Raw genomic sequence first — 10,808 nt, 5'->3', positions numbered from 1 at the left:
CCCGATTGTTGAGTAATTATTACTAATTCATGAAATTCAGCGGAGAATGATTCATGAAACTGAGCAATAATTATGAATTGTGCATGTATTACTAATCCATGAATTCAGCCGGGGAATTCATGGAACATGGTAATGAGATGAATTGGTTATCTATTACTAATCCATGGAGTCAACCTGGGATTCATTGAACGGAGTAATGAGATATAATAAATTATTTTCTAGGAATTCAGTGGCGAATGTCACGGTAGAATTAATCTATTGTATAATCGAGATATGAGATAATTGAAGCATCATACTCGTTCTGAAAGGTGCATAGTCAGGGAACAACGTGCAGCGTTGTTAACGTCCTGAAGGTGTTTATCCCCCTCAATAAACAATTATGTATGAGAGTCGCCTGAATCTATACACAGTCTCTCTACATAGAAGGACCGCCCAATCGTTCTTCTATGTAGAGGTGGGTCTCTCTATGTAGTCAGGGAACACCAAGTATCGCCGACGTCTTTAAGGCGTTAAGCCCTCTCAACAAACAATTATGTAGGAGGACCTCCCAATTGTTATTCTACATAGAGGTCACGATGAAATGTGTAGCATCGAACGCTCAGCTAGTGGGAGGCCTTTCGAGAAACATATTCATCATGGCTCTGATAGGAACTCGATCATAGATCGTGAAACTGTTTACGGATCGTAAAATATGAATCGTCACATGCGTTCCTGAAGCCGGGTCAAAAACATGCAGTATCATGATTTTACGATTTTGACCTTTATCGAAAATCCAACATCAACAGACACAAAAAACTCCCATCCATGAAGTACCTTCCACGGTTGGGTCTTTCCTAGCCGTAAGTTGTTCTGTATCAGCAAAAAAAACTTCAAAATGTTCTTAACCTCGGGCTAGGAATTCATCACCGTAAAGTTAGGGTCTCATCCCGTAATTAACATTTACGGCTTGGTCTTGCAGTTCTTTTAGCCGTTTATTGCTATTACGGTTGGATTGGAAAGCACTTCCCAGCCATTAATCTTGACAACGACTAGTTTTTTTTTTATTTGTTCCTAACCCTGAGTGTCTGAATTATTGAAAGGGAAAAGATAAGGGAAAGGGAAAAGGCATACATAATTCGTAGCATTTCATTGAAACTGAAAGGGAATACATATTTCAGAGCATAAAATCTAAAGAAAAAATCATTACATTAAGGGTCTTAATAATAGTGATTGAAATCAGCATAAGCACTTTCTTCCAAGACACTATAGCGACCGTGAAGGTCAAACTTCTTGCCATGGACATCCTCATAATTGGCTTCGACCATCTTCCACTGAAAAACAACAATCTAAATTTTATGATATGAAAAACAGTACTTGATGGACGAATTATTGACAAACTTACTCTTTGAGCACGCGGAATATCGGGATTGTTTTCCATTACGACTTTCGTTTCCTCTTTGAAATCTACCAATTGTGGAAAAAGCTGGTCGAATATTTTCTTAATGAGTTTCATTGATCTTCCATTACGATTTCCGTCTAACGCCACAAAAACAATACGCACACGGTTCCAAAATGAATCAGATTCTTCATCTATGTAAATGAGTACATTTTCGTGAATCGTGATACTTTGCTACCGTCATCCACGCTCTAATGATTGCAACATCTTCCTTGGTGGAGTAGCGAGAAGCCATGTGTTTTCTTTTTTGTTAAAACAATTAGAGGTTGAAATTTTGTGAGAGTTTTTGCACAAATTCAAGGTGGAGAAGGGTCATTTTGTAGCAAAGAATGACCCAACGGCTAGTTTTTTTTGTCGTTCATCAAAATACTCAATACAATAACTCATTTTCTCTAAAAAGTCAATGTAATAACTCAAGGCAGTCTCAGATTTACGGCCAGGAAGCATGGAAATACCAAGCCGTTTTGGCATTCCCGGCTGGGTTTTAACCCTGACCGTGTCGTAATGCTTAGGTTGCGGCCCTGACGTATTTAAATCGGTCGGGAATGTTTAGCATTATGGATTAGTAAGGGTTAAAAACCAAAGGCTTATTAATACGGCCTGGTCATTCCTTTAATCCTGTCCGTAAATCTGGGATTTCAAATGTTTGGCCTAGAAAGTTCATTATTACAGCTTGGTTTTTCCAATATTTCTAGTCGTAAATTGCTAACTGAAAAGAGTTAATGCATTGATTTTTTTCGAGGAACGTCTACTTTTTTCAAAAACTAGACGTTGGGTCATTCTTTGCTATAAAATGACCCTTCTCCACCTTGAATTTTAGCAAAAACTCTCAAAACTCTCACAAACTTTCAACCTCTAATTGTTGTAACAAAAAAGAAGAAAAATGGCTTCCCGATACACTACCAAAGAAGATACTGCAATCGTAAGAGCGTCGCTCACGGTGAGAAAGCATGACGAAGATCAAGGCATTAACTTGGGTGAAAGTGATGATTCTCAATGGAACTGCGTATTTATGGTCTATGTTGCCATATATGGTAATGAAATACAAGATCAATTAACCAAATAAAGGAAAAGTTCGAGGACATCTAACTAGAAATGGAAGTTTTAAGGGTGCAATTGGAACGGGCGAAGGTGATGAGTCCCGAAATGTCCTTTTTCGATAGAGTGAGTATGTGCAAAGGTTTTTCATCAAGTAAGTTTTGAATAATATACTAACTTCATCTTGATTTAGTTTTTTAGAAAGCCTGGGCACTTTTCCGATACAAAGTTACTCGTCGCAAATAATTTGAGCATGAGAAATGCTATTGGATCACGAAAGAGTTTATTGAGATTTTCAACAAAGCTTGACTATTTAGTTGTATACTCAATGTTTTCTTTTTTCCATTTGAGTATAACTATCGAATGTAATGCGGCCTACTTATGTATTGATGAATGGAAAGTAAAAATTTTGATGGAATACGACAACAAAATATACAAAACCAACCAAAATTACGGCTAGGTAAACCAGTCGTAAGTAGACGTAATTATGGGAATGACAACCAACGGCCAGAATATCCTGTTGTAACCTGTTAAATCTCAGCTGAAAAAATAATTTCCAAACGGATATTTGATTTATGGTTTGGAAACTATAAGAACCCTACCGATATTTGGTTTACGGTTTGGCCGTGGTCCGTTGTCCAAACCGTAAATCTGAATTTTCATTTTTTCTGGTCAAACCGACTAGGTCATTTGTGATTAAAACTTGGCGGAAAATACTTAAATTGAAACTATTCGTTTCTTCTTTTAAGAAATTGAACAAACATAAAACTCAATAGACCAAATGATAGGTGTCTAAACCACCTAATTCTAATATCGGTTTCACATGTTTTTCTTTTTAGTTTTTTTGTATTTTTGTATATTATATCTTTTCTATGTTTTTAGGTACAATGGCTTGAAACTTGCAAAAGAAAGAAAAAACACCAAAATAGAGAACTAGGAGGTGTTGTCGATTCCCGGCAACTATGCATTCCGAGCATAGGACAGTACAACCACCATCTAAGTGGTCTATGCGCTTTATTGAATTTGAAGGCTTTGTAGCGGGCTTACATGGATGGGCTCGGCAGTTTATCACACCTGCAGAAATCAACAAAGGGCTTAAAGTAGCTGGTGGAGTTCACCACCTGTGAAGCACACATGTGCTGGGAGAAGAAACAATTCAAATAACTAGGTCTTTATGTTATAGAAAGGGGACTAAGTCCTTCATCAGTTCAAGCCAGGAGACGCAACATTTCTTGTCGTTGCTTGCCAGAGATCGATATGGAGTGTTCAGCAGAGATCAACAGCTACACCGAGCCAGTAAAGAGAAGGAAGAAATGGGTAGAAGCATATTTGAGAAGCTGAGAACTACACGGAACTTTGTGACTGGAGAATACAGGCATGAAAGATGAGTTGATGCCATTGATTCCCAGGTAAATGGAGGAGATAATTCATGAATAAATGATGAGTTTGAGCATTAATTGAAGATGGGTTTCAGCTAAATTAGAAGTTGGCAGTAAAAGTAAGGAGAGCAGCTCGAATTATGCTGTTTTGGGTTTGGTTTCTAACCAAGATCACATGGAGGAAATGAGTAAATGGAGGAGATAATTCATGAATAAATGATGAGTTTGAGCATTAATTGAAGATGGGTTTCAGCTAAATTAGAAGTTGGCAGTAAAAGTAAGGAGAGCAGCTCGAATTATGCTGTTTTGGGTTTGGTTTCTAACCAAGATCACATGGAGGAAATGAACTTGTTGCCGTTTGATTTGTGGCTGAATGGTTTTGAATTAGTTAGAAATGTGGATGGATGTTTGTCTGTATCTCAAATGTACAGGAAAGGAGTTGTGGAAGATTACAAATCCAACAGAGTTTCATCTATCTCCACTTCGCAAGACGCATATCAGCTGTTCGGCTAAATTCCTGAGCCATCTTTGCAGTCAGCTAGCCATGTTCAGGTGGGATTTTATCGGAGTGTTTGGACAGGTTCTCGAGACACGAACAACACGAAGTTTGGATTCAGGTTGTAAGAAGTTTTCGCTGGTTTTGTACCCGAGAAGAGCCAGTATACATCCCATCTCCAGGTGCAAGACGCTTACAATGTTTGGTTAATGACCTGAACGACCAATTCTTTGCGGATTCAAGTTCAGTTGTCATCAGATGCCTGAACCACGGTTCTTTTTGGCAGTGCTTCTTTGCCGAGAAACTAGTTAAGACAGTTGTCGTTGCTGCCGTTTGATTGAAGCAACGAACGGTGAAGATTTTGGAAGTTGAGAGGAAATAGGAAGTGGGTCGTAATCAGATTCGACTTTTCAGCAAGAACTTGAGCTATAAAAAGGGCTAAACCTAAAGCTACAGATCATCATCATCTCATACCCGCCGCTCAGAACTGTTTCATCACCAACAGAGAGGAGCTTTGCTCCTCTCCAACCCATTACTACCTGCATCCATCTCCATCTTCATACATGCCTGCATCTCCATCAGTTTGCATAGCCATTACCTGCATCTATCCCAACTCACTGCATACATTACCACCACTGTCCAGGCCACAACATCAGCATACTCGAGCTACATCATCAGTCACCTCGCTACCAGCACTACTACCATCTTCACAATCCATCTCACCACCAGTTTGAGGAGTTATCTGTGCGCATCCACCAAGACAACAAGCAACATGCCAGTCAATCAGCCTCTATCTGTGCCGCAACAGCACCATTCTTCCATCTATCCTGCAGCACCATCATCGTTCACCATTCCACCTGCTGCTGCCTGGGTTGCTGTATTGGTTTGCTTGTTTAAAAGTTGCTCTTGTCTTTTGTTTATTTACTATGAACTCCGGTAGCTAAGCATCTTGATTAGGGACAATTTCAACGTCCGGACATGAACTCCAATTGATATTTAAACTGCCTGTTTCTTGCAAACTGTTTTGTTATTGTTTATTCTCTACCGTGCTAATAGTGGTTATATGAATTATTTCTCAATCGTTTAAGTTGCAAATTGAATGGTTGTTTGATATTTCTATTGCTAGTTGAGACCTCTTCGACCCGTAATTGTCTAGAGAATCTTTATACAAGTAGCGATATGTGGATATTGATGATGGGATTTTGTTAAATATTCATGTGTAGAGATTGACACTAGTAGATGAGTCGAGCCTATGTATTTGTCACTAGGAATAGCCTATTTCAAAGAACTTAAAGTATTTGTTTAAGTCACACCTAGAGAGCGTACTTCTAGGAAACTTGGCAAGTAGAATCCGGTAGTCGAGTGCTTCCGTGTCCGGTGAACTTAGGAGATATAACGGAGTAGTTGAGCGTACTAATTATTCTAGGGTTATTAGTAGTGGGTACTTTGTTGAAACATAAGCTATGTCATTAAGATTCCTGTTTCGTGACTGAGAACGAGTCCTTGATCATTTTCATCCTCATATTTGCATTATTCTTATTCAGAAATTGAATTGGCAACTTAGACTCAACTCTCCCTTAGGAACGAACCTGCTTATCTGTATACTACTAGTTAGTGTAAGAGAAGTAAGGAATTTATTTTTGCAAGTTCGACACTTCGTCAAAATTGACGCCGCTGTCGGGGAGCAGTCGGTAGTTTGAGTTGTTATTTAATTTTCTGTTTTGTATATAGTTTTTATTTCTTTTAGCTTTTATTGATTTATCTTTTTAAGAATCTTATTTCAGGTACCATCAATCACTTGCTTTGCGTGTGCACAATTGGGAACTAGAGGTAAGTCTCTGGACGAGTTGTGTGCATAGTTTTTAGCGAGATGAATCCTTTTGGAAACAACATATATGGTTCACAAGACCATGCATATTATGGTAATAGTTCTGATTTTTAATCTCACTCTTACAATAACTTCCAACCATATGTGGGATATAATCAAAACCAATCTTTTGGTTACGATGATTATTCCGCAAGACCTTGTGATTTTTATCATACGTCGCAGCAACCTTTTGGTGGTTATGTAAGTGGACAATCACAAGGATGGGGGGATAGTCATACTTCTCATACGTTCCAATCTAGTTTCATGTAGATGTTTGAGGAATTCAAGGATTTGCGACGTATATGGAACCAGATTAATTCAACTCCCAACGTGCAGAGTTTCGTACCAAGTGAAACATATGATAGTGTATTTAGACCTGTTCCGGATCGTACTTATGGTCTTTCACCCATTCAACGGGAAGAGACATGGGCTAAAGAACCTATTGTGAGTAGTAGCGGAAAACGTGTTAACATAAAGAAACTCTTTAGACAATATGAGTGGTTGGAAGAAGAGGGAGCAACGGAAGAGACTCTTCAAGCAATTTCTAGGGCCATACATATGGAGGTTAACCGCCGTGTGGATAATGGAGAAGATCCCCAAGAAGAAGATTCCGAGGATGATGAACCCTTGGAAAATGTTGATAATGATGGTGATGCTAGCTCAACTCATGATTCTAATGATCATTCTCCTATTCAAAAGGAAGAAGTCTAGAAACACTACAATTATTGATGGTAAGACTTATGTTGTGTATGAGAGCGATGATGATTATGACTTCTTTGTGAATAGCACCCCTAATTCAGAGATTGTTAATACTTTGAATGAGAAGTCAACTTGAGACGAAGCACATAAGGATTACGATAATTTGCTTATTGAAGATTCTGATTTCTTTTCCGATGAGGAGGACTTGGATATAGAAGAAACTGATGAAGAATGACTCGTAAAGAGTTTGAATGAGAATTGTGATAGTTGTGATGTAGGAGAATCAATGGACTTTTTCAGAAGTACTGAGGATCCCGTAATGCGTGAGATTATGCGAGGTTTGTCTAACCCTTTACATGAATCTCCATCTAATGATGATCCTCCCAAACTAGAAGTAGCTTCCCAAAGAGTTGTTAATCCATCTTTTCGGAAAATACCTCATTTGGGGCTAGAATTGAATGCTTCAAAAGTTCTTTCCTGATTTCTTGCTTCCAAGTATCCACCATATGTGTTTGAGTCTAACACCATGCAGGTTTGCCAAGAGGAATGAATAGAAGTGCCTTCCACTGATGTTTTGTATACACTTTCGAGTGTAGAAAGAACTAAGTGTGGGGGTGACTCTCGTGGGATGATAGTTTTATTTTACCCACAATTTGCTAATATTCTTGTGAGGGTTTTGCTATATACGCAGATTGTTTTGTGGGTGGATCCTCAAATTTTCAGATTGTTGATATATGGGGAGTCTATTTTGAATGTTTCTCGTATGCGTCAATCAGGTGAACAATTCCAATTCTTACTTCCTTGTCTTTTTCAAGTATTCCTCTTATTCTTTTTGCAATGGTTTGAAACATTGAGGACAATGTTTGATTTAAGTGTGGGGGTAGGGTTCCATAAGAAAAAAAATTGACGTATACAAAACTCTAACTTTTAGAGATTTTTGAAAAATTTAGAATAAACACTAGCCTTTCTAAGTAGATGAAATTTTTTCTTGACGATGAGGTATATATTAGCTGAGTCGGGATTAGATGCCAACTAAATAGCTAGTTTAGTGTTTATCCTCTATTGTTCAGAAATAACTATGAGATGGAGTATCAGTTTATGTAATTTTATTTATAATTTTTAGAGTTTGATGCCTTTAGTTTAAAAAACGAAAAATAAAAAAAATTTGCATAATAAACTTCAAAATCTAGAAACTTGTGCCTTCACGATGACACTAGACAATATAAGTAGATGGAACCATCTTGATTGCAGGAGTTGAGGAACCCATTAACTAAAAAACAGAGCTCAGGTGTTAGAAATTATATGATAGTTGTTACCATATCTCGGAATCGTCACCATACCACTTTCTGTTTTTATTTTTGCAAACTTTTTGTTTCTCTAAGTGATTTGGTGGGTCACAAACATCGAATTGTTATTACCGCTAGGATGAAATAGAGTGCTTGAGTTACCTAAAAAAAAAAACCAGACCAATTAGACCAATCGGAGTATATATACATGGAAAAAATTGACACTTGGATAGCAATATGTGTGTGTTCTCCCTGTCTCCGTCGCCTAAACAAGCGTGGAACGCAGGATCCACGGGAATTACCATGTAATCTGCTGACAAGAAGCATGCACTTGGATCCAAAAGATCTAATCATGTTGTCAATTCGAAAGAAAAAAAAGAAAAAAGAAAAAAAAAGTTATTATTATTATTGTTCAATTAATAAATCGACCGCTGGTTCCCTTGTATTTGCTAGTCGAGTTGATCTAGAATTAGGATCATCGACCACTGGTTCCCTTGTATATGCCAGTTGAGTTGATATTAGTATTCAAACCAGTATCTCAATCCATTAGGATTCATAGGTTCATCTTGGCAGTGACCTTCAGACAGATATGGGAAACACCGTTCACTTTAGTCAACATCACAACCATCTATCTCTATATCCATCTTGTTAATCTATTCATGTGTGATTGTGGTTTGTTAGATTCTGAGTATTGTGGTTTGTTCGACTTTCTGAGTAGAGCTTTGTTTATATATGAATTGGATTTGCATCTGGGTACTTCCTCCCGTAATCATTTTGGATTCGTTCATAGATTTTTCACAGGTAGCTGGAATTTGGAGTAAAAGGTTTTGTAGGTACACCTCTTCTAAACCTTCACGAGACTAAAACTCGTCTACTAGTGACACCTAGGGGTTTAAAGGCTTGTTATTTATGCTGAAAGTGACAGTAGCCTCGACGACATGGAGTTGTTGTATTAGTTTTATTTTGTTTGCTCGAGGATTAGCAAAGATTAAGTGTGGGGGAATTTGATAGGTGTCTAAACCACCTAATTCTAGTATCGGTTTCACATGCTTTTCTTTTTAGTTTTCTTGTATTTTTGTATATTAGGCATCTTTTCTAGGTTTATAGGGACAATGGCTTGAAACTTGCAAAAGGAAGAAAAAGCACCAAAACAGCGAACTAGGAGGTGTTGCCGATTCCCGACAACTATGCATTCCGAGCTTAGGACATTACAACCGCCATCTAAGTGGTCTCTGCGCTTTATTGAATTTGAAGGCTTTGTAGCGGGCTTACATGGATGGGCTCAGCAGTTTGTCACACCTGCAGAAATCAACAAAGGGCTTAAAGTAGCTGGTGGAAATCACCCCCTGTGAAGCACACAAGTGCTGGGAGAAGAAACAATTCAAATAACTAGGTCTCTATGTTACAGAAAGGGGTCTGAGTCCTTCATCAGTTCAAGCCAGGAGACGCAACATTTCTTGTTGTTGCTTGCCATAGAGCGATATGGGGTGTTCAGCAGAGATCAACAGTTACACAGAGCCAGCAAAGAGAAGGAAGAAATGGGTAGAAGCATATTTGAGAAGCTGAGAACTACACAGAACTTTGTGACTGGAGAATACAGGCCTGAAAGATGAGTTGATGCCATTGATTCCCAGGTAAATGGAGGAGATAATTCATGAATAAATGACGAGTTTGAGCATTAATTGAAGATGGGTTGCAGCTAAATTAGAAGTTGGCAGTAAAAGTAAGGAGAGCAGCTCGAATTATGCTGTTTTGGGTTTGGTTTCTAACCAAGATCACATGGAGGAAATGAACTTGTTGCCGTTTGATTTGTGGCTGAATGGTTTTGAATTAGTTAGAAATGTGGATGGATGTTTGTCTTTATCTCAAATGTGCAGGGAAGGAGTTGTGAAGATTACAAATCCAACAGAGTTTCATCTATCTCCACTTCGCAAGACGCATATCAGCTGTTCAGCTAAATGCCTGAGCCATCTTTGCAGTCAGCTAGCCATGTTCAGGTGGGATTTTATCGGAGTGTTTGGACAGGTTCTCGAGACACGAACAACACAAAGTTTGGGTTCAGGATTGTAAGAAGTTTTCGCTGGTTTTGTACCCGAGAAGAGCCAGTATACATCCCATCTCCAGGTGCAAGACGCTTACAATGTTTGGTTAAAGACCTGAACGACCAGTTCTTTGCGGATTCAAGTTCAGTTGTCATCAGATGTCTGAACCACAGTTCTGTTTGGCAGTGCTTCTTCGCCGAGAAACTAGTTAAGACAGTTGTTGTTGTTGCCGTTTGATTGAAGTAAGGAACGGTGAAGATTTTGGAAGTCGAGAGGAAATAGGAAGTGGGTCCTAATCAGATTCGACTTTTCAGCAAGAACTTGAGCTATAAAAAGGGCTAAACCTAAAGCTACAGATCATCATCATCTCATACCCGCCGCTCAGAACTGTTTCATCACCAAAAGAGAGGAGCTTTGCTCCTCTCCAACCCATTACCACCTGCATCCATCTCCATCTTCATACATACCTGCATCTCCATCAGTTTGCATAGCCATTACCTGCATCTATCCCAACTCACTGCATACATTACCACCACTGTCCAGGCCACAACATCAGCATACTCGAG

The 10,808-nt window shown here is 38.7% G+C and overlaps 1 protein-coding gene across 1 annotated transcript; it reads left to right on the top strand.

Moving 5' to 3' along the window:
* The first annotated feature begins 3,850 nt into the window (after positions 1-3,850).
* On the top strand, positions 3,851-7,694 carry LOC113279454. Its single transcript, XM_026528150.1, has 4 exons — positions 3,851-3,882; positions 4,095-4,277; positions 6,133-6,178; positions 6,486-7,694. The coding sequence occupies exons 1-4, from the start codon at positions 3,851-3,853 to the stop codon at positions 6,924-6,926; spliced, it is 702 nt and encodes a 233-aa protein (XP_026383935.1). The 3' UTR covers positions 6,927-7,694.
* The last annotated feature ends 3,114 nt before the right edge of the window (positions 7,695-10,808 follow it).

The sequence above is a fragment of the Papaver somniferum genome, chromosome 5 (assembly GCF_003573695.1).
Source record: "Papaver somniferum cultivar HN1 chromosome 5, ASM357369v1, whole genome shotgun sequence".
Lineage (NCBI taxonomy): Eukaryota > Viridiplantae > Streptophyta > Magnoliopsida > Ranunculales > Papaveraceae > Papaver > Papaver somniferum.
Note: the sequence above shows the minus strand (reverse complement) of the source record. Positions and strands in the feature narration are given on the sequence as shown.

Coding starts and splice junctions, on each gene's coding strand:
- LOC113279454 (XM_026528150.1), top strand. CDS start 3,851: ATGAAAGATGAGTTGATGCCATTGATTCCCAG. Junction 3,883..4,094: donor TTGATGCCATTGATTCCCAG/GTAAATGGAGGA, acceptor CATTAATTGAAG/ATGGGTTTCAGCTAAATTAG. Junction 6,179..6,485: donor TGCACAATTGGGAACTAGAG/GTAAGTCTCTGG, acceptor AGTTTCATGTAG/ATGTTTGAGGAATTCAAGGA.